This window comes from Magnolia sinica, chromosome 1, assembly GCF_029962835.1.
Source record: "Magnolia sinica isolate HGM2019 chromosome 1, MsV1, whole genome shotgun sequence".
NCBI lineage: Eukaryota > Viridiplantae > Streptophyta > Magnoliopsida > Magnoliales > Magnoliaceae > Magnolia > Magnolia sinica.
The window spans coordinates 19805130-19829354 of NC_080573.1; the positions used below are offsets into that span (position 1 = coordinate 19805130).

General features: G+C 40.3%; 1 protein-coding gene and 1 pseudogene across 3 annotated transcripts in view; both read right to left on the reverse strand.

Moving 5' to 3' along the window:
* Nucleotides 1–1028: 1028 nt before the first annotated feature.
* The window catches only part of LOC131242449 (disease resistance RPP13-like protein 4), a 134221-nt pseudogene continuing 111024 nt past the window's right edge, over nt 1029–24225 (reverse strand).
* LOC131242395 (disease resistance RPP13-like protein 4) overlaps nt 11401–24225 on the reverse strand; it is a 52432-nt gene continuing 39607 nt past the window's right edge. Inside the window, exons 2-4 of one of the 3 annotated variants that reach the window (XM_058241007.1) lie at nt 17404–20018; nt 13803–13871; nt 11401–12740 (exon numbers count right to left, since the gene is read on the reverse strand). In XM_058241007.1, coding sequence (XP_058096990.1) covers nt 12709–12740; nt 13803–13871; nt 17404–20014 — 2712 coding nt within the window. In that variant the 5' untranslated portion in view covers nt 20015–20018 and the 3' untranslated portion in view covers nt 11401–12708. Of the gene's footprint in view, nt 13770–13802; nt 13872–15399; nt 15944–17403; nt 20019–24225 lie in introns of those variants that run through there. The other 2 variants (XM_058241000.1, XM_058240992.1) reach the window with 2 other exon arrangements.

Sequence of the window (24225 nt, forward strand, 5' to 3'; positions counted from 1 at the left end):
GAAAAGATTTAATGTGTGTTTGAGAAAATACCTAGTTAAAGAGAGAAAAACAAAAACAAAAATAGCATTGAATGGCGTAATAGGTGGGATGGGGGCATTGGTCACCGTAGAGAATTAATGAGACGAGAAACAGAGAAGCAGAGAATAATGCCATGTGTTTTAAGAAAGGTTTTGAACTTCATGTATTAACTACCATACCATTAGTTTGAATACTTTTGATTATGCAAAACATATTCTCAATGTTGAATTTAAATATTTGAACAAACACTAATTGCATACCAAGGAAAAATACTATGTAAATCTACTAACATCATCAATGAAATGCTTTTCCATTAATAAAAAAAGCACTTTCCAAAAGAAAATCTACTAATATCATCAATGAAATGTATCCAATAGTAGGGGTGTACATCGAGTCGAACCGAGTTGAGCTGGCCTCAGCTCGACTCGGCTCGGCCACTAGCTGACCTCAGCTCAAACTTGGTTTGGCTCGGTCCTCAAGCCTGACTGGCCAATTTGGCTTGGTTCGGTTAGCAGCTCGGGCCGAGTTCGAGCCAAGATTGAGCCAAGTTTGCCATTGAGGCATTTCCACAAACACCTGAACTGCAACTTCAAAATCCCACTGTTTTACAAACAGAGGCAATGGTTTTATAGGTATTTTATCAAACACCTTCTAAGCAACATAAAAACTAAGAAAAACAAAGAGAAAAAGGGTATTTGTTTCATGTACATAACTTCCTTGCCACTAGCCACATTTCGCTGAGTCATTTTATCAAACAGTTGGTGAGCAACATCAATGGTAAAGTAACCAAGTCACCGAACTGGTTCGATCCGAGTTGGATTCGAGTTGGATTCGATCTGAGTCGAGTCGATCTGGGGCCTGCTCGAACGCGGCTCAAACTCATTTTCGAGCTCAAAAAATCAGCTTGACTCGACTCGAACTCAGCTTCGAACTGAGTTAAATTGAGCTTTTTCAAGTCGAGTCGAGCGAGCTAACCGAGCTAGCTCGGTTTGTGTACACCCCTATCTAATAGGGAAGCAGAGCTTGTCACTAGATACAGAAAGTACAAATTCTAAAGGTTTATTGGCTACACTAGAGTTCACATATTTAAAGGAGAAAGGAAAGCTAAAAGCGAGAAGGCAAATGATGAACCGTACATATTGTTGGATGACAAGACTTAGATGATAAGTGCAGGGAATTTGGAGTTGCCATTAGATGGTAGAAATCACCTTGCTTCAAATCATGCCTCAGTAATTTCCCATTCTGATGGTCCTTCACAAAGAAAATAGTTGGATGAAACTCAAAAGTGAAGCAAATACTAATTAGCTAGATAGGGGGACTGTGGATGCCAAATGCATCAATGTACATGGTTTCTATACGGTTAGCTAAGTAGATCATTTCTCAAATTTGAACACTCCAAAGATAGTGATTAACTAGAAGAAACCACCAACAAGTAGAGCATGTGAGCCATTGCTATACTCTTCTAAATCATTTATTTTTTTTATTTTTATAAATGTGTGGCCCACTTGATGAGTTGCCCTACCTGTTTTTGTAATGATTATGTATGCTTAGAAGCATCAGATGGATTGATCATCTGTGACAGGGGAGGTCCTTGCGGGCATACCACTACAAAAGGAAATGGTAACAAAACGAGAAAGTTGATAAGCACATGGGTTATGGTCATGTGTCAATTGAGACCATCCATCTGATAGGACCCATCTTAAATCATGTTCCCTCTAATTTTTTTATTTTGTTAGGTAATCCTAGCCTAAATTTATTCTCCTCTAACCAAATGTGGGCCGTTGACCCTTTTTTTTTGGGACTGTTAGTTTGGAATCTGCCAACCAGATGGCTAGGACCATCCAATTTATATATTTTTAATCATGTTTGATCAACAACAGGGGCAATTATATGAACATACTGAATTGGCACGTCACCCCTATCATGTATACTATGGAAAGGTCTCTGTAAACCTACACCGGTTCCACCACCTTTGCCATCATTTCTTCTTTCTATTAGTATTATTATATGACTAAAAGCACAACTGATGGGGATATTTATCGAATCAGTACTAGGTCCATACACAACGTACGTGGCATTTGTGATGTTTGCTAGGCAGCTAAGATTGCCTGAAGGTATTTGAGCCAGGAATGTCGTGGGAAATGCATGTGCATAAATACCTGCTTCTGCTGCTGCTTCTTCTTCTTCTTCTTCTTCTCCTTCTTCTTCTACGGTACTTTTAAGAAGCAAGCCTAAAAAAGTAGAAAAAGGGCACAAAAAGATGGAAGTGAGGTTAGAAAAGTCTTCAAAGAAATTTATAGGTAGTTTGGACACTTGAAATTTGAAGAATCTACATCTATAGTAATTGGATTCTTGAGAATTTCAGTGTGTCGTGTTTAACACCTTGAAATTTAAACAATCTCTAAGAATATGAAAAGTTGCGTTTTAGAAAGAAATGTAAATGGCTTAAAATTAGAAATTGAACTTTGGCCAAATTCCAAATTGTCAAAAGTGAAAATTAGCTCTAGAATTAAATTTAAATTTCAAAGGACAATAATTTGAAAAATAAAAATAAAAAATAGAACTCTTTAAATGTCATCAATGATAATCAAGCACTTAACTTATTTAATTATTTGTCTATTGGATTGGCGGACATTTATTGGATGATTAAAAATAAAAAATATTCAATAATGTTTTTATTTCAACAAATAAGTGTTCCCAATTAGAGTTTAGGATTCTTGGACCAATCTAACTTTTGGGCTATGATATAGAGACAGTGATTCCATAAGTTAATTGGTTTAATTTGAGTTGATGCCATGTGTACCATTTCTAAATGTCTGCGTATCAAGTGTCCCATGTGGCTAGAGTATTAAATAACCTGACCAGTAGCATATCAGTCATATGTCAGGTCTGTCAAAAGTGATAGTCTGAACATGGAGGTTTGCTAATTTACAGTGTGGGCGTGTACCACAACATGATACATGCGTGACATCATAGCTTCCCATGAGGTGTGATACTGTGTTTTGATCTAAATCGCCCCACACAAAAGTCAGGCCTGCTTTCCCAACTCAGATGGGCTACAATATATAAATACAAATGAACGCCTGGAACAAAAGGAAAAAAAAAAAATCAACAATTTACTTTGTATTGCGTGCCCCAGCTGAAGAGTGATTTAGTCTGATTTAGAGAAAATCTAAATAAACTCTATGGGGCCCACTGTGATGTTGGTGTCTTATCCACACCATACGTCTGTTTAATTACCAACTCAATTTAGGGCATGATCCTGGAATTGAACAGCATCCAAAGCTCAAGCAAACCACACCACAAGAAATAGTGAGAATTGAATGCCTACCAATGAAAATTGTGGGGCTCCAGAAGTTGAAGATCAAGCTGATATTTGTGTTTAACCTTAGATCTATCCCATTGTATCCTGTGGTGTGGTCGACTTGAACTTTGGATATCTCTAAAGTGATGCGGAAAAACCAGATGGACGGGGTGGATAAAAAACATACATCCACAGTTGGCGCCACAGAGTTAACTCAGTAGGCCATACTGAGGATGCAATCCGCTTCCGAAGATTGAACGGGTAATTCGTGGCACACGTACGAGAGTAATAAAAAAAGGTATGGCGTGGCATACTGCAGTGCTCGCGAATAGCCTCTTCAATGCCTCTAACACAGGGTTCACAAATGGTTAGGGTTGTTCACGAGTCGAGCTAGCTTGAAAAACTCGCTCGACTGGGCTCGAGTCAGCTCAGATTGACTCAGCTTGAATGGCCGATTCGGGCCGAGTCAAGCTAATTATTTGAAGCATGAGTTGAGTTCAAGCCGAGTTCGACGAAGGGACATTTCAACTCGACTCGACTCGAAGTTCAAAGTCGAGCTCAACTCGGCTCGATTAATAAATATATTAAATATTAAATATATTATATATAATATATATATTATATCAATATAAGTTTTAAGATTTAATTTTTTAAAAAAAAAACAAACAAACAAACCCTAGAGTCTCTACCCGACCGCACGCACCCCTTTTCCCTTTCCCTTTTCATTTCTTCTCTTTCTCTACCCGCTGTCAGCCACACGCCCGCTCGGACCACCACCACCAATTTTCATTTCAGCTCCACAATAGTATGATTTTAATATCTTGAGATCTACTTCTTGGGCGAGAAACCTAAGAAATTCGAGATGAGTTCTTATCAGATTTGTTAGAGCTTCAAGGAAATCCAATGATCTGATTGGCTAGAGCTCTTTACTTGGATTTCTGATCTGTGTTCTGCTCTATTTCTTTTTTAGTATTTGGATTTCTGCTAGTGGAAGAAGATTAAGAACAGATCGGTTCTTACAGGTTTCCTTATCCAATTCTAAGCTTTGTTTGGTTTTTTTCATTTGGTTTTACTTTGATTCTCGTAAGATTTTTAAATTTTTCATTAATGGAGGAAGATCAAGAATAGAATCAATTACTCTCTCACCCAACAAGCTCGAGCTCGACTCGAGGTAAACTCGACTCGACTCGAACCAGTAGCTCGACTTGAACTTGACTCGAAAGCTTTGACAAACAAGCCAAGCTTTAATGTTGAGCTGGAGGCCGAGGCTAAGCCCGAGCTAGAACTCGAGTAAAGTATGGACAAGCCAAGCCGAGCTTGGCCCACCTCGACTTGACTCGGCCTGATGCCCACCTCTACAAATGGCTTTGGATATACAAAATTAATAAAGTTTGGGTTACCCTTTAAGTACCAGAATCTTCTTCTCTCCTCCGTATCTTCCAATTCCAAGTATCAACAGTAACATCAAATGGGAATGACTTGAGCTTCTGACAGTCCAAAACCTTGAGGAGTCTTAAAGACGGCATTGCCCTTCGCATCCTCTGCCACCCCTCTTCCATCTCATCTATCCAATATAGCACCAAGACCTCCACTTTCCATACCCCACTCTCTCTGTCCCAAAATCTGGGACCCATCTCCCTAATCCTTCCTCTCCTAATCTGAAGAAACTGAAGATTGGGAAGGGAAGTAGGACTGAGCCATGCAGGTGTCCTTTCTCGTGGGTATTTAAGAAGAAGAGAAAGATCAACTTCAGTCTTCCTTACAACTCCATCTCTTTCAACAGAACTTACATCAAACTCTAACCTTAGAATTTCCAGAATTTCCAGATGCTGGAGCATTGATAACACATTCCATTCCCCTTCTTCTATTGACTTTATCTCCATCCAAAGTTCTCTAAGTTTTGTCAAGCTCTTCAACTCCGAAATACCGGATCCATTTTTATTCACAGGACTAAACCATCCAAACCGTTCGAGATTTGAAAGCTTTCCAAGCCCTTCCGGCATGCATTCTAAAGACTGAAACCCAGTTTGGATAGTTGTTAGCTTCTCTAATGTTGTGATTGACACAGGAAGCCTTTTCAAATTGGGGCAGTACCGTAAACATAGAATCCGAAGATTACCAAGATTTCCGATTGAATCAGGCAGTAATATTAAGGCAGAACTACTCTCTATGTTAAGATAAACGAGGTGCTGTAATGACCCTATGCCACTCAACCAATCGCTGCACACCACATCTTCATCGAGATCACTGTCTGACAGTGAAAGAGATAACACCCTCAACCACCTTACTTTTCATAGTTTTGCTTTTAGACTTGCAATCATCTCTGTGCTCTGAACGTCCATCCCAACCAACGTCCGCAGCTTGGTGGGACTGTTTGCGATGCTCTTTACAGCTGTATTACTCACAATTCCCAAACGGCGAGACTGCTCACTGAATGCGGGACTACCTCCGCAGTCCAACCTCACAAAAAAGCTCTCCTCTTGCAATTCTTATTACCATATCTCGAACCATATCATGCATTTTGCAACTGACATAGCTTCTCTCCAACTCATCTTTATCAACTCCAAGTATCAAAAATCGATAAAATAATTCTGAAAGACGTTTTTCTCCTATCTCAACTACCGTTTTCCCATTTTCTCCCCAAACAAAACCCTCACCAATCCACCAGTTAACCATGTTCCCAACTTCAATTTCAAAATCTTTAGGAAACATGGCAAAGCACAAAAAGCAAGGTTTTAAGCGTGTTGGGAGCTCTTGGTAGCTTAACTCTAGTCTTGAAATGATCAGTTCATCTTTCTTATTGATTTCCAACTCCTCCTTCAAGTGCTCTGATATTTGCCTCCATTCATGGATAGAATCACTCTTCCCCAGCATCATTCCACCCACAACCTTGATTGTTAATGGCAGTCCCCCGCACCTCGCAACAATCTGCTTTCCCAAGCCCTCCAAGTCTGGATTTGTGCACTTACCTCCAGTTCTTGCAAAAGCTACTTTACTGAATAAGGACCGGCTATCGTCATTTGAAAGAGTTTGGGGATAGTGTATGTGTCTGCTGGCAGCTCCCATTGATTTAACAACATCCTCATTCCTAGTTGTAACAATAACACAAATGCCCTCCACACTGGGCAAAGCAGACTTCAAGCTATCCCACCACATCCCTTCATTCGTGTCCCAAACATCGTCTAAAACTACCAAGTATTTCGCATCTAATTTCCTGTTGAGACTTTCCAATAGCTCCTCAACATCCTTTCCCTTCAGTGATTCCTCTTCTACATCTAGCTTTTTTAGCATCTTCTTTAGCAATTCATCCAATTTGAAACTTTGAGAAACAGTAACAAAGACCAAGTGATTAAAAGAGTTTTTGACACTCTCACTACGACATATCTTTTGAGCGAGTGTGGTTTTACCGATTCCCCCCATTCCAACTATTCCAATCACTTTGAGGGTCCATTTGCTTTCAAGATCCAATTTCTAACCTTTCCTAAGTCATCTTCTAATCCTACCATTTCAGCTTCATGCAGTAGGATTGGGTAGGTCATTGGCATATTCCTACCATCTTCATCTTTGCCAGTGTGACTAGGAGCTGTTTGCAAGTAGGAATTCATCTTCCCTTGCACCATTTTTATTTTTTTACTTGTTTCCATCAACCGCTTTCCCATCCAACGGCGGGATTTCAAAAGGGCAGGAGAGCAATAACTCATAAAATTGGGTGCACACCCTTGGTCTTTTTTATGGAATAGAAGATGACATTCTGCTATTACATCCTCAGCATCATATACCAGCTCTCTTAAGTCTCTCATTATCGTCTTGAAAGTCTCATTCCTCTCTTTTATCTTCACCTGATCAGCATCCTTGAGATAGCTCTGCATATACTTTTGCTCCTCCTTTGTTTCTTCAAACCGGTCATCAAATTCAAGGAGTTGTCGACCTTCGCTTTCAAGTAACGACACCAAATTGTCTAGGAGAATACTGACGACAGCATCTGCCATTTCCCTGTGCAATAGTTTCATACATTTATGAAAATGGAATCCAAAACTAGAAGGTGAAGGAAAAGAGGAAAGAAAAAAAACTAGGCAGAAAATATTACAATTGAATTGTCTATAAGAAAGTAATTGCACAATTACTCCTACAATAGATTTATTTTCACTTTATTCTGATCATTTTTCCTTATGTGTAACGCATTTTTCAGAAACTTGGCAAGTCAATTTAGAACTTGACAATGTCAACTGAGATCAGCATGAGAATCTGCCAACTTCCTAAATGAGTCAGGTTGTTACAAAACTCGTTAGATTTCTCAAAACTTGCCCGAGTTTTGCACTAATTCCATGGACTTGTTGAGTTTTGTGTTACTTGGCTGAGTTTTATAGAGTGAAGAGGTTTGATTTTATATATATATAAAGTAAAGTAGGGGTTTGAACCCACCACCTCTAATATAAACAAAGGCCTTGCCTGAGTTTTGTTACAAGACGTTTGGTTTATATATATATATATATATATATATATATATATATATATATATATATATATATATATATATATATATATATATATAAAAGTAAAGTAGGGGTTTGAACCCACCACCTCTAATATAAACAAAGGCCTTGCCTGAGTTTTGTTACAAGACTCATCTGGTTTCCTCTTTAACTCGCCCATGGTATGCACTAACTTATTAGACTAATTGAGTTTTAGGTTACTCGGGCTACTTTTTTAGAGTGAAAAGCTATGGTGGGAAAAAAAAAAAAAAAAACCTTACAGACAAAGCAACTTGATTATATGAACTGAGCAAATAATGGGCACCATTCTATCTAAGAGCAAATAACAGGCCCAATGTTTTGGTTGATGCTCCATGATTTGAGCCTAGATGAAATTGATGAATTGACACACCAACCATTGTTACCGTGGTACTGCATTACGTCCCAATGGATTGTTGTAGGCAACTATTACACATTCTAGTTAGTGATGAAACCTGTCTCTTTCATCACCTGCTTGCTAGTGGGAAGTTTTTATGACTTTGTATTGGATGGACACCTTAAGAGATATGGTCCCAATAGTATCACTCCATCACCAGTAGAGATATCTAAGGATGGACGAAGGTCAGATCCTGGTGAATGTCACCCAGCATGAGAGAGGTGCGTGGGCAACAGGAAGAGATGAAATCACATCCCGGATGTAGAATGATTCGTATCCACTGAGTCGTTGAATTTAATTTCTTCAAAACAAACCTCCTACTCTAAGTGCAAGAGGATATAGGATCCAGATGATTAGACAAATCACACAGTGAATCTAATCAAAGACACGGTCATTCTCTTATCTGAGGACTAGGGAGATATTGGTCCAGACATCATATGGTCGTATGAAATTAAGTTGGGAAGGAGTGAATATGGCCTATCAAAGACCAACGGTGAAGGCCAATAACTCGAAGAACGCGTCCAACACTATCAACTCTAAGAAGAAGGCTAAAGTTTCCCAATCATGTGATCAAATTAGAAGTGGGATAAGTGAATAGGGCAGATTATTCCAAAACTTGGTATGGTAGAAGGATTAACTTCAGAACATGTACTTTTAGCGACAAAGTTACTTTCGTAGAAAGAATTCTATGGGGCAGCTTTTCTCACCCTACGGGAACATATGAAGAATCATGAGGATGAATGATATGGATGTTTTAATATGCCAAAATAACAATCTACTCAAGGATTTGAATGGCATGGATGTTGATGAGGCAGAGTAATGATCCTCATGTGTATAAGGAACCCGATTATAGACAGCCTGATCCATAGCTCAAGTGGTAGACAGAGTGAAAGATACCTTGTTTCAACACTGAGGTCTCGGTATCGATCCCTAGTGGGGGTGGCTAACAATGAAGTGTGAACTGACAGTGGGTGTACCAACAAGCTAACAAAAAAAAAAAGAAAGAAAAGAACCCGTTTATAGGTAATATTGAAAAGAACATAGCACATATGTGGCGAAGCAGGAATGTAAAGTTAAGGGTAATGCCTATTGAGGTGTTTCCTTGCTGATTTTTATTTGCAATCACATACTCACTTTCCCAATTATATTCATGTTATATCTACCACATTCATCCATGTTTTTTTTTTTTTTTTTTTTTTTGTTTTTTTTCCATATGAATAGGGGGTATGAACCCAAAAAGGAAATATGATCCAAATCATGTGTGGACCCCATGACAGGAAAGAGTGGTAATTGAATGCCCACCATTAAAAAGTAAAATCCTCTTCAGGGCTAGAAAAAAGGGCTGCGGCTTCCGTGGATCCCCTTGCTGATGTAGCTTACATTAATGCCGTCCATCCATTTAACGATTCATTTAAGGTCATTATTCTAAAATTGAAGCAAATCCAAATCTCAAGTGGACCACACCACAAGGAAATAGTGTTAGTTGACCATGAAAAACTTCTTATGGAATACAAAAGTTTTTTTTAAAAATTATTGAGCTTATATTTGTTTGGTCCCTTCATCCCGATCTTTGTGACCTTATGGACCTGTTTGATGGAAAATAAACATTCAGTTGGGTCTCAAGAAGTTTTTAATGGTGAATATTCAATCACCACTGCAAGGCCATCAGTCGAACTTTTGGGCCCTTCACGATGCTATGCTTTTTAGTATTTTGCTTGGCTTTCACCAGGTGGGCATTGAATCCAACTCGCGGTTTGTGGTGGTGGCCTTCAAGGGTACCTCAAATCTTGCCTGGAAATGGAGCTACTGGTTATCAAGAATTGAGGGCCTTAAGGAGAAGGGCAACTTCTCCATATCCCTCATTCCTCGTGAAGTTAATGGGCCGGTTGATGGCCTTGCAAGAGAAGGAGCGGCTAATCAGGGGAAGATTACGATTGATAATGTGCATGCCCTCCCTCATTTCATTAGGGGCTTGTTCCTTCTTGATTAAGTGGAGCTGGGGCTTTACGGGAGTCATGATTTTCTCTTCAACTAATTACAGCCGGTCTGGAGTCTGTATATTGATATGATAGGTGGCCGGGCCTCTTTTTGTTTGCTTGTGTCCGCCCGAAGGTCTTTGTAATTTCTCCGCTGGTTTAATATATATATATATATATATATATATATATATATATATATATATATATATATAGAATAAAAAATAAAAAATAGTCCACCTGAGATTTGGATCTACTTCATTAGTGGTGATCATGCCCTAAAATCAGATTTCAAAACAGATGGACAGTGTGGATGTAAGTCTCATATATCATGGTGGACCCTACAGTCAGGGGTCCACCCACCCCGGTGGATCCAATGATCCACCCAAACTGCACCCAGAAAAAGATCCATCCACTGTGGAATTATCTCTTTGGTCCTTCATGTAGGTTTGTATGACTGGGATGAAAAGCAAAGATGGCTCACAACAGGACAGTGGACTGTATAAAAAGTGTAATGGTTGGTTTTTAATCACCACATTTTGATGATGGTGTGGTCTTCCAGGGGTTGTGATCACTTTCATTTTTCGGATCATTTATTATATGAAGCTTGCAAAATAGATGAATGGCATGGATAGATCACATCATCATGGTGGGCCCCCAAGCACCGTCCAGTATTCCACCACCACTTACAGTAAGCAATCCAAGGACGCGGTTTGGCTAGTGATGCTGCCAGCCAAGTGGCTAATAGTCACGGACTGACCAGCTAGGCAAAATAATCACAGTGGTCAGAAGAATCAGAATGCCAACCGTCACCTAGATAGGGGCAAAGCAAAATCAAAACAGAGTCCCTGTCCATTCCTGGCTAGGGACGGCCAGGGGTAATACCCAATGAGCGTCCCCCTTATCCAGGGTAAAGCCCTATGAAGAGAAGAAAAAATATATAAGTGAAAATCACTAATCTATTTAAAATAAACTGCCAAAATCAGGTAGGGTCCACAAAGGTACGCAATGTGGTGTGGGATGAAATTGTTGACTAGAACAGCTAGTTCCAATTTCTATTATACACTTGTTTCAATTTCAGTAATGCATAGGAGAGATAAGTAAGCCCAGTCGGAAGATTCTTCGATCATTTAAACTGGTGGCCCATTCCAAGTTTGACATCCGTTGTCCATCTATAGTCATTGAAAATCTCATCTAGCAGTCAGCCTTAACTTTCCAACCACTAGACTTTTGAGAACTTGCTCTAGGTGGCCCAGCTGAATAAGCCAGTCCAGTCCCAAACCGATATAGGCTGGTGTATATTGGAACCAAAAACCTTGGCCAAAAGTAGAGGAATGTATGCTTTGAATACAGAGGGAGCCTAGGTCAATTCCCTGTTTTTATTTCATTTGAGAACTCTTCCTCTTGTATTTCTTTCACGAGAGTGTTTCTACTGAGCAATAATCCCTATCATATGCTTGCCAACTCTTGCATGGGGATCATGTTGGTTCGTAGGGATGGCCGACCCCAAATCTCATTGGCCAGGTGATCTCTATCTATACAGGCCGCTTCAAATGGGTGGGTCTCATCAGTCTTCGTTCCTTACATTTAACAAATGGTGTTGACTCTTTAAATGCACGCATTGCATAATTGTATAGCAGTCTAGACTATCCAAATCACTGACCCAACTGTCAATATAAGCATAAATGAAAATTTTGTACTTGTAAGATAATATTAGCCATTTGACTTTCCCTTCAAATTTGGACCACTCCCTACTTATAGCCATCCATTAGATGGCCATTAATTGGTGATTATTGTGATTTTAGAGATATGCTTCGTCCACAATTTGGATTGTCTAGATGTACATTAGTATCACATGCGAGGAGGATCAGTCAATACATAGCTGTAGCCTAATTAAAACATTCATAGCCAAAACCCCAAGGAATTGATAATAAAAAAGAGAAATAGAAAGAGTTTGTGTGTTTGGAAAAAGTAGATGGTTAATGAGAAAAATTACAACGTTGAATGGTATAATTGGTGGGATGTGGCCATCAGACACCATAGAGAATCGTGGAGACTGTACAAGAGAAATCGTGAGTATTACCACATATTTCAAGAAAGGTTTCGAATTTCCTGTATTCACCCCCACCAGTGGCTCGAATACTTTTGATTATACACACTCGAAGATATTCTCAATATTCAATTTAAGTCTTTGAAAAAACACAAGTGCATACCATGGAAAAATACCATGTAAATCTACTAATATCAATGAAATGTATCTAATAGCGAAACCAAGTACGTTCCCGGGTATCAGAAATTATCTATTCCAAAAGTTTATTGCCTACGAATATATTATAAAAAAAAAAAGTTTAAGACTTCTACCCATCTAAGAAGAGGAACAAGAGTTCACAGATTTATCAATGGAGATGAGAAGTTGAAAGTGAGAAAGCTGATGATGAACATTGGATGATAAGCGCCAGAAATTTGCATTTGCATCTAGATATAAATCTCCTTTCCTCAAGCTACTCAGAAGAAATCTCCTGTATCGATGTACCTTTGCAAAGAAAGCATAAAGTGAATACCAATTAGCCAGATCCTGACTTAGATGTGAAATGCATCTGTATGCATGTGAAGGTGGTTTCCGTACACTTAGCCAACCCAATCATTTCTCAAATCTGAACACTCCAAAGATAGTGATTGCTATGCATATGAGCCATTGCTATGCATTTCTAAATCAGTTATTTTATTTTCATAAATGAGTAGCCCACTTGATGAATTGTCCTACTTGTTTTTGTTATGGTCATATATGCATTAGAACCATCAAATGGATTGCTCATCTGTACCATACATAAAGTGGGAAGGTCCTTGTAGTCATACCACTGCAAAAAGAAATGGTAAAAAAACAAGAAGTTGACAAAGCAGAGCCATCAGAACCCCTTTTCTATACATGGGTTATGGTCATGTGTCAATTGAGTCCATCTAGTAGGACCCACTCAGATCATGCTCCCCAATAAAAATATTTTGTTAGGCAATCCAAGCTTAAATTTCTTCTCCTCTCACCAAATGCGAGCTATTAACCATTTTTTGGACCCTTGGTTTGGAATTTGTCAACCAGATGGCTAGGATCATCTAATTTATGTATTTCTATTTATTTTCCATCAACATCGTGGCAATTAAATGAACTTACTGAATTGAAAGTCATCCCTGCCAAAATGAACATGGAATATTGAAAAGTAAAATTTGTAATGACTCATGGTCAAATTCAAGATTCAAATAATTAATAATGCAGATTACAAGAAAGTAACATGTCTATATGGTAGTGGTAAGAACATGAACAGTTCAAATCAATCTAAGAAAGTACCTTGGCTATTGCCAACCCCATAAAAATATGCCCATCATGTCTCCTTTCTATTAGAATTATTATATAACCAAAAGCAGAACGAATGGGGGGATTATAAATTCAGTGAGTGCATACAAAATGGTTATTCCCTACACGTGTGACATATGAAACATGGGATCTATGATGTTGTGAGAAGAGCTTGTGACAGATGATTGATAAAGGAAATGGAAAAAATCTTATCACCTTCTTCTCTAGCAAAAGAATAGAACTTGTCACCTTCTTCTTCTCTGGCAAAAGAATAAACCTTGTCTCCTTGTTTTTCTTCTTCTTCAACAGCACCCGTAGCTTCAAAGAGCGAGCATAAAGAGTTAGAGGGAGATGGAAAAGAGGTTGGAGATGTCTTCAAAGGAATTTAGGTGTGGCTTGGCAACTAGAATTTTGAAGAACCCACATCTAGCAATTGGATTCTTAAGAATTTCAGTGTATCAAGTTGTTTTTGATGACTCGAAATTTGAATCCAATCTCTGAGAATTTGAAAAGCTGCGTTTAGAAAGAATTATAAATTGCTTAAAATAAGAAATTGAATTCTGGCCAAATTCTAAGTTGCCAAAAATGGAAATTAGCTCTAAAAGAATCTGAATCCTCTGCTGTTGGGAAACAGGGATTTCCTACTTACTGCATTTTCATTGGGAAGTGAGTATCCCTGTTTCCCAGCTGCAGAGAATCCGGACTCACTCTAGAATTAAATTCTAATTCCAAAAGACAATGATTTGGAAAAAACATAGATACTCTAGCAGAATGTCATCGATGATAATCAGGCACTTAAAAAATTCTGATGTTTCTATTTCAACAAACAAGTGTCTTAGAATTGGCGTTTAGGATTATTGGACCAATCTAACTTTTGGGCTATAACTCAGAGACTGTGGTTCTAACTTGAGTTGATGCCACGTGTACCATTTCTAAATGCCTGTGTATCAAGTGTCAAACATAGCTAGAGCATCAAATAGCTTGACCAGTAACATATCAGTCTGTCCATCAGAAGTGATGGTCCCACAATGGAGGTTTGCTAATTTATACACGTGAGCATGTATTACAACATGATACACGTGTGGCATCTGAGCTTTCCATTAGCTGTGACACTGTGTTTGGATCTAGATCGCCTCGCATAAAAGCCAGGTCAGTTTTCACAACTCAGATGTGCAACGTATCAATAGTTGGCTGGTGATCCCAACACAAGCCAGGTAGTTGGTGTCAAAGCTCAATCGGTACAGAGTGATGTATGTATTTTATGCACACCATACAATCAAAATTTCAGCTACTTCTAGAGCACAAGCTCAAAAATGAAGAGAATCTGAAGCTTAAGTGGACCGCGCCATAGGAAATAGTAGGGGTTGAATGCTTACCCTTGAAAACTTCTTGGGGGCACAAAAGTTTTGATCATGCTGATATTTGTGTTTTCCCTTCATATATGTCAATGTGACCTAATCAACAGGCTGGGTGACAAAACATTATCACTATATATATCGTTTCTATACATTGATGCCAAACATGTCTTGGTTTCTATACACTTGGCTAAAATATATCGTTTCTCAAATTTGAACACACCAAAGATAGTGATTAATTAGAATAAACCGCCGACAAGTAGAGCATGTGAGCCATTGCTATAATTTTCTAAATCATTTTTTTTTTAAAAATTATTTTTACAAATGTGTGGTCCACTTGATGAGTTGCCCTACCTATTTTTGTTATGATAATGTATGCATTGAAGCAACAGATGGATTGATCATCTGTAACAGGGGAGGTCCCTGTGGGCACATTACTACAAAAGGAAATGTAAACAAAACAAGAAAGTTGACAAGGTAGAGCCACAAGGTAGAGCCATCCCTTTACTGCACATGGGTTATAGTCACGCGTCAAATAAGACTGTCCATCTAGTAGGACCCATCTTAAATCATGTTCCCTTCATTATTTCTTTTTGGTTATGCAAACCTAGCCTAAATTTCTTTGGACCATTGGTTTGGAATCTGCAACCAGATGGCTAGGATCATCCAATTTATATATTTTTAATCATGTTTCATCAACAACAGGGGCAATTAAATAAACATACTGAATTGGCACGTCACCGCTGTCATGTGTACTATGGAAAGGTTTCTGTAATCCTATACCAGTTCCACCAGCTTTGCCATAATTTCTTCTTTCTATTAGAATTATTATATGGCTAAAAGCACAGCTGATGGGGGTATTTATCGAATCAGTACTGGGTTCACACACAACATACGTGGCATTTGTGACGTTTGCCTGGCAGCTAATATTGCCTGAAGATATTTGAGCCAAGAATGTTGTGGGAAAAGCATGTACATACATACCTGCATCTTCTTCTTCTACTTCTTCTTCCGCGACACCTCTAAGGCGCAAGCCTATAAGGTAGAAAAAGATGAAAGTGAGGTTAGAAATGTCTTCAAAGGAATTTATAGGTGGTTTTGACACTTGAAATTTGAAGAATCTACATCAGTAATTGGATTCTTGAGAATTTCAGTGTGTCAAGTTGTGTTTAATACCTCGAAATTTAAATAATCTCTAAGAATATGAAAAGTAGCTTTTTACAAAGAATTGTAAATGGCTTAAAATTAGAAATTAAACTTTGGCCAAATTCGAAATTGTCAAAGGTGAAAATTAGCTCTAGAATTAAATTTTAATTTCAAAGGACAATAATTTGAAAATCAAAAATAAAAATAGAACTCTTTAAATGTCATCAATGATAATCAAGCACTTAACTTATGTAATTATTTGTCTATTGGATTGGGGGACATTTCTTGGATGATTAAATTTTTTTAAAATATTCAACAAAAGAGTGTCCCAAATAGAGTTTAGGATTCTTGGACCAATCTAACTTTTGGGCTATGACATAGAGACAGTGATTCCATAGGTTAATTGGTTTAATTTGAGTTGATGCCATGTGAACCATTTTTAAGTGTCTGTGTATCAAGTGTCCCATGTGGTTAGAGTATTAAATAACCTGGCCAATGTCAGGTCCGTCAAAAGTGATAGTCTGACCATGGAGGTTTGCTAATTTACACGTGTGGGCGTGTTTCACAACATGATACATGCGTGACATCATAGCTTCCCATGAGGTGTGATATTGTGTTTTGATCTAGATTGCCTCACACAAAAGTCAGGCCAGCTATTGCGTAGCCCAGCTGAAGAGTGTTTTAGTTCGGATTTAGAGAAAATCTAAATATCTTTGTGGGGGAACACTGTGATGGTAGTGTCTTATCCACACCGTCCGACGGTTTAATTATGTGCTCATTTTAGGGTATGAGCCTATAGCTGAACCCTATCCAAAGCTCAAGCGAACCACACCATAGGAAACAATGGGAATTGAGCGCTACGGAACTTTAGATCAAGCTGATATTTGTGTTTTCCCTTGATCTCAGTCTTTGTGACCTCATTAACAGGTTGGATGAGAAATAAACATCACTGTGAGCCCTGGGAAGTTTTCAACAGTAGATAAACGTCACTATCCCATTGTTTCCTGTGCTGTGGTCCACTTGAACTTTGGATATGCTTCTATTTTAGGCTCTTGCCCTAAGGTGATCTGGAAAAACAGATGAACGGCGTGGATGAAACACATCCATCCACAGTGGGCCCCACAGAGTTAACTCGGTAGTCTATACTCTGGACGCAGTCCACTTCCGGAGATTGAATGGGTAATCGGGGCACACTTGCCAGCACGGCACACGTCCGAGAGTAATAACAAAAAGGTATGGCGTGGCATACTACAGTCCTCGCGAATCGCCTATTCAATGCCTCTAACGCAGGCTTCACAAATGGTTTTGGATATACAAAATTAATAAAGTTTGGGTTACCCTTTAATTACCTGAATCTTCTTCTTCTTTCCTCCATTTCTTCTCATCCCCACCATCTGTAACATCGAATGGGAATGACTTGAGCTTCGGACAGTCGATAACCTTCAGGAGTCTTAAAGACGGCATTGCCCTTCGCATCCTCTGCCACTCCTCATCCATCTCTTCTAACCCAATTAGCTTCAATACCTCCACTTTCCATACCCCACTCTGGCTGTACCAAAATCTGGGACCCATCTCCCTAATATTCCTTCCACTATAAATCGAAAGAAACTGAAGATTGGGAAGGGAAGTAGGACTGAGCCATGCAGGTGTCCTTTTTCCTGGGTATTGGATAAGATACAACTCTCTCAGGGATTTAAGAGGAGGAGAAAGCTCACCTTCAATCTTCTTTACAACTCCATCTCTTTCAACAGAAATTCCCCCAAAATCTAACCTTAGAATTTGCAGATTCTGGAGCATTGATAACACATTCCATTCCCCTTCTTCTATTTTTTCAACTGACTTTATCACCATCCAAAGTTCTCTAAGTTTTGTCAAGCTTTTCAACTCCGAAATACCAGATCCTTTTTTATTCACAGGACTAAACCATCCTAACCGTTCGAGATTTGAAAGCTTGCCAAGCCCTTCCGGCATGCATTCTAAAGAACACAACTCAATTTGGATAGCTGTTAGCTTCTCTAATGTTGTGATTGATGCAGGAAGCCTTTTCAAATTCGGGCAGTTCAATAAACGTAGAATCCGAAGATTATGAAGATTTCCGATTGAATCGGGCAGTGATAGTAAGGCAGAACTACTCTCTATCTTAAGATAGACGAGGTGCTGTAATGACCCTATCCCACTCAACCAATCGCTGTACACCACATCCCCATCGAGTTCACTTTCTGACAATGAAAGAGATAACACCCTCAACCACCTTACTTTGCACAGTTTTGCTCTTAGACTTTCAATCATCTCTGTGCTCTGAATGTCCATCCCAACCAACGTCCGCAGCTTGGTGGGACTGTTTCCGATGCTCTCTACAGCTGTATTACTCACAATTCCCAGACGGCGAGACTGCTCACTGAATGCGGGACTACCTCCACAGTCCAACCTCACAAAAAAGTTCTCTTCTCTTGCAATTCTTATAACCATATCTCGAACCATATCATGCATTTTGCACCTAACATAGCTTCTCTCGAAGGTATCTTTAACCACTCCAAGTATCAAAAATCGATTAAATAATTCTGAAAGACATTCTTCTCCTATCTCAAATGGCGTTTTCCCTTTTCTTCCCGAAACAAAACCCTCACCAATCCAACAGTTAACCATGTCAGGAACATAAATTTCGAAATCTTCAGGAAACATGGCAAAGCACAAAAAGCAAGGTTTTAAGTGTGTTGGGAGCTCTTCGTAGCTTAGCTCTAGTCTCGAAATGATCAGCTTATCTTTCTTATCATTTCCCAACTCCTCCTTCAGGTGCTCTGATATTCGTTTCCATTCATGGATAGAATCACTTTTCCCCAACATCATTCCACCCACAACCTTGATTGTTAATGGCAGTCCCCCGCACCTTGCAACAATCTTCTTTCCCAAGCCCTCCAAGTCTGGATTTGTGCACTTACCTCCAGTTCTTGCAAAAGCTACTTTACTGAATAAGGACCAGCTATCTTCATTTGAAAGAATTTGGGAATAGTGTATGTGTCTGCCAGCAGCTCCCATTGATTTAGCAACGTCTTCATTCCTAGTTGTAACAATAATGCAACTACCCTCCACTCGGGGCAAACTAGAGTTCAAGCTATCCCACCACATCCCTTCATTCGTTTCCCAAACATCATCCAAAACTACCAAGTATTTCGCATCTAATTTCGTGTTGAGACTTTCCAACAGGTTACGAACTTCCTTTCCCCTCATAGATCCTTCTTCTACATTTAGTTTCCCCAGCATTTTCTTCAGCAATTCATCCAATTTGAAACTTTGAGAAACAGTACCAAAGACCAAGTGATTAAAAGAGTTTTTCACGCTCGCACTATCACATATCTTTTGAGCGAGCGTGGTTTTACCGATTCCCCCCATTCCAGCTATTCCAATCACCGTTGAGGGTCCATCCGCTGCTAAGATCCAATTTATAATCTTCGCTGAGTCATCTTCTAATCCCACCATTTCAGCTTCATGCATTAGGATTGGGTAGGTCATTCGCATATTCCCACCATCTTCATCTTTGCTAGGTTGGAGAGGAGCTGTTAGCAAGTAATACATCATATTCTCCTTCACCTTCCTTACCCCTTCATTTATTTTCCTCAGCCTCTTTCCCAACTGATGACGGGATTTCAAATGAGTAAGGAAGCAATAACTTGTAAAATTAGGTGCACACCCTTTGTGTTTTTTCTGGAATAGAAGTCGACAATCTGCAATTACATCTTCAGCATCGTATACCAACTCTCTTAAGTTGCTCATTACCCTCTTGAGAATCTCATTCCTATCTCTTCTCTGCACCCGATCAGCTACCTTGAGATAGCTTTGCATGTACTGAAGCTCCTCCTTTGTTTCCTCAAACTGGTCATCAAACTTAAGTAGCTGACGACCTTCGCTTATGAGTATTGACAGCAAATTATCCAAGAGAACACTGACAACAGCATCTGCCATTTTCCTGTGAAACAGTATTATACCATTATGAAAATGGAATTCAAAACTAGGTGGAGGGAAAGAGGAAAAACTAAAGACTGTAGAAAATATTGCAATTAAATTAGCTACAAGAAAGTAATTGCATCTCTTTATGATCCTTGGATCTGCTCATTTTTTGGGCTTATAACTCAAAATGATATGGCCAAATGGATGAACCGTGTGGATAAACCCAAACATCACAGTGGCCCCCAGCCCGTTTTGAGATCAGGACAAGGAGAGCTGTACCCAATCTGCATCCGATTGGAAATGGTCACAACAGCATACAAAGGGCATGAGTTCATTCATGTTTCAGTCAGTTGTGACTGTGAGGACCACCTCTATGTATGTGTTGTATATCCAAGCCGTCCATCTGTTTTGCCAACTTATTTTAGAACATGGTCACAAAATTGAATTATATTCAAATCTCAGGTAAATTACACTACAGGAAACGGTGATCATTGAATGCCTACCATTAAAAAATTCATAGGATTTACCGTAATGTTTATTTGCCATCCAACCTATTGATAATTAAGGTCACGCGACCAGGATGAAGCGAGGAAAATAAATATCAACTTGATCGAAAACTTTTGTAGCCTACACTGTTTTTAAGGGCCTATTTGTAAACACCCCACCCAGGCTAACATCTTGAAAAAGCTAAGACAGGCCAAGAACCATGATCACACCTTGAACCTAACCCTAATCCCAATCCTAGCCCAAACCCTAGCCGCAAACCCTAGTCCAGAATCTCCAAAACCCCCCAGTCGCAACCCGAAACTGTGATCCAAGCCGTTCAGTATACACACAGCCTCGCCTATACCCTATATCTTATCTAGAACCCTTTATCCATACCCAAATCCACCACTTTGAGTCCCAGAAACCCAAAACGGAGACCACTGGACGCACTAGAGCGCCACACGAAGCCCACACGTGTGAATCCGGCCCGAACCAGGCCCGGGCGGTAGTCTGACTACCTCCTGCGACACTTCGACTGTCGTTGCTCACGGCCTGTTTGTGGATAGCTGTCCCAGCGTCCAAAAGTCAACTTTCCTTCAAAATAACCCCCCTACCTTCACTATTTACCAATTTACCAGCCCCACAAGCCAATGAGAGTGTGTCATGTAGCATCTCTCTCCCCTCCACCAACCACCACTTGTCACCTCACCTTTCAACTCTCTCAAACCCAATAATTACAGCAATGCCATTGGAGAAGGCTATAAATAGCCTTCTCCCCCTTCACATTTCACACAACCAACACCCAACAACCAAGAGAAAGAGAGTGAGAGAGGAGGAGAGTGAGAAAGGAAGAGAGTGAGGATGAGAGTGAGGGAAGGGAAGGAGCTCCCAAGCTTTCAAAATTCTAATTTTTTCAGTCACCCCCCAGCCTTCTTCTCAACCTTTCCAACCTATAAGCTTAGATTAGTCATGGTTCAGTCTATGTCTTAGCCTATTCAAAAATCAAGTCAAGGATCCATCATCCTACAAGTATTCATCATGACATCTACTCCCTTCTCAACCCCCCTACTTCTCTAAATCTCTAGTGAACGTATGCTCTATGACTTGCCGCACATCGGATCCTGTCACATCAGAAATTCCTAGTGATCTAGTCTACTTCTTCTTTGCCTTTTTACATAAGTTTCATCATATTCGCTTTCTAGACACATTGTCGGACGTATGCTTTGTGGCCTGCCGAAATCTCAGATCTTGCTACATCAGAAATCCATATGTGACTAGTCCCCATCATGACCACAGCATTATCATCATCCCTTAAGATTATTTTACCACACTAAGTAGAGACTGTACGTTCGTACGGGCAGAGAGGGTGCCTAACACCTTCCCTCTTTGTAACCAAGGTCCCTTCCCAGAATCTCGGATCACAGACCAGGAGTCAATCTAAGATAGGGGACTCTTCGAATTTCTCCAACCTTACATATTCTGCGAGTTTTAGCCGACTGTGGGATTCTGAGTTTTATTGGCTAGTGGCGACTCCAACATCCATACTTAGGCTAATTCCACCACCAAAACCATAACATCCATACTAGCGTAGGCGCCAATTTTTCAGTGTCTACAGAATGGTGACTCCACTGGGGATATGCTAGACCGCACTAGTTAAGCCCTGACTCGAAAAAGTGTGGTACTTTAACCTCAAGGGATATCATAACTGCATTCATACAAAAACAAAAAAAAAAAAATCTTTGGCTTGCACTTTCTTAGGCACAGATTCGATCCATGACCACTCGAGTCTGCGCAGCCATGACCTCTCAAGCTACCCATGAAGAAGAGTCGGCGGCCCAACCAGCTCCCGAAACATCGACACCCGCACCCGCACCAACACCCGCACCGCTACCAATAGCTCCAACAGATCATCAAGCCAACACAACCACGCAAGAGCTACTACTTCGAACAATACAAGAGTGATTGCTTCGCCTAGTGCCAAGTGCCACACCGATTACACAGGCAACCCAGCCTAGTTTACAGAACAGTTCACTCCCTCAAACCCCTTTTGCCTTCTCTCTCATACCCCCAGCAAATCCCGTGCTCCCTCTCTCGGAAGAGTCAGCACAAGATCAACAGCAACCAGCAATCGGGGGCAACCCTCCCACACATCTATACTCAGCACAACAGAACAATTAGGTTATAACACAAGTTCCCCTTCATGGGAACCACATACAAGAATTGGCGGATGCCCATGAAGGGCTAGTTTCGAGTCCAACTTACTCCCCCTAATGGGAGTAACATTCCGGAATTGACAGATACCCCAGTCGAGAGTCATTTTCGAACATCACATCCTCCTCCGAAAGGGAGCAACGTTCAATTCCAGCTACCTCCCGCCACTGGGAGTCCACCATCTTTTCAGCAACCCCCCATTCTTGATTCATACGAAGAGGAAGCAGCACAAGCCATACAGCAAGGGGCAAGATACCATCCGCAAGGCAAGTCCGAGATTGAAGAACTACGAGAGCAACTACAAATGGTGCAAAATCAACTCCAAAAGCAGCAAGGAGTGGACCACCCGTCCACCAAATTCAAGGACCTTTATCCCTTCCCAGACGCCCGGGTACCTCCAAACTTCGAGGTACCAAAATTCAAAAGGTACGACGGTAGTGGGTGCCCCATAGCACACCTGAAAGCATTTTGTGAGGAACTCAATGCGATAGCAGGGACTGATGGAGCCCCAATACAGCTTTTCCAGAAATCTCTTAAGGGTGACGCTTTGGATTGGTACATCTCATTAGACAGCCATCAAATCAAAACTTGGGAAAAACTCTCCCAAGCGTTCAATGACAGGTTCTTATACAACCTGAATATGGCTCCAAGAAGATCTGACCTGGTTGCCTTAAGACAAAAAAGCGATGAATCCTTATCAGCATACGTAGGGCGATGGCGAGCCATGGCAGCTCGAATGAGAAACCCCATCGATGACGAAGAGCAGAAATCCATGATCGTACATTCAGCAAATCTCAGCATTTCAGGATATCTAATCTCATATCCATACACAAATTTCTCCAAATTCATCCGAGTTGGAGAACAAGTGGAAGCTAGGATCAGGGCTGGGACCATTTCCGCATGGCCACACCAGACCCCTTCAATCAAAAGAAACAAATTCGAAGGGAAACCCATTGGATATGGGAATGAAAATAGCACTGCTCCCGCGCAACATACTACGGAAGTTAATAACATCGCCACCAATACTCAAGGTAGCCAATATGCTCCACAACCTGAGCCACGACAAGACAGACAATATCGGCCACAATCAAACAGGTAGTACCAACCATAGCAAGCCCAACAGGGATATCAGGCACAACCATATCAACAACAATCGCAACAGCCTAGGAGAAATGTGCAAGGTCCACACAAGCAGACAATGTTAGGAAGGAAGTTCACCCTTTTAGCATAAACATACAGTCAAGTTCTGACAATGCTAATGCAAAAGCAACTCTTGACACTACTCCAACCTCCACTTCTACCTAATCCCTTGCCACCTGGTTACAATGAAAATCAGTACTACACATATCACCAGGCTCCTGGCCACCTAACGGACAACTGCTTTGCTTTAAAACATGCGGTCCAAGATTTAATTGAGAGCCAGAAGATTGCGATCACCCCACAGGCCAACAATACAACCCAGGCCAACATTCTCCAAAATCCCCTGCCATCGCATCAATCAGGACCTAGCACATCCAGCACTTCTACCG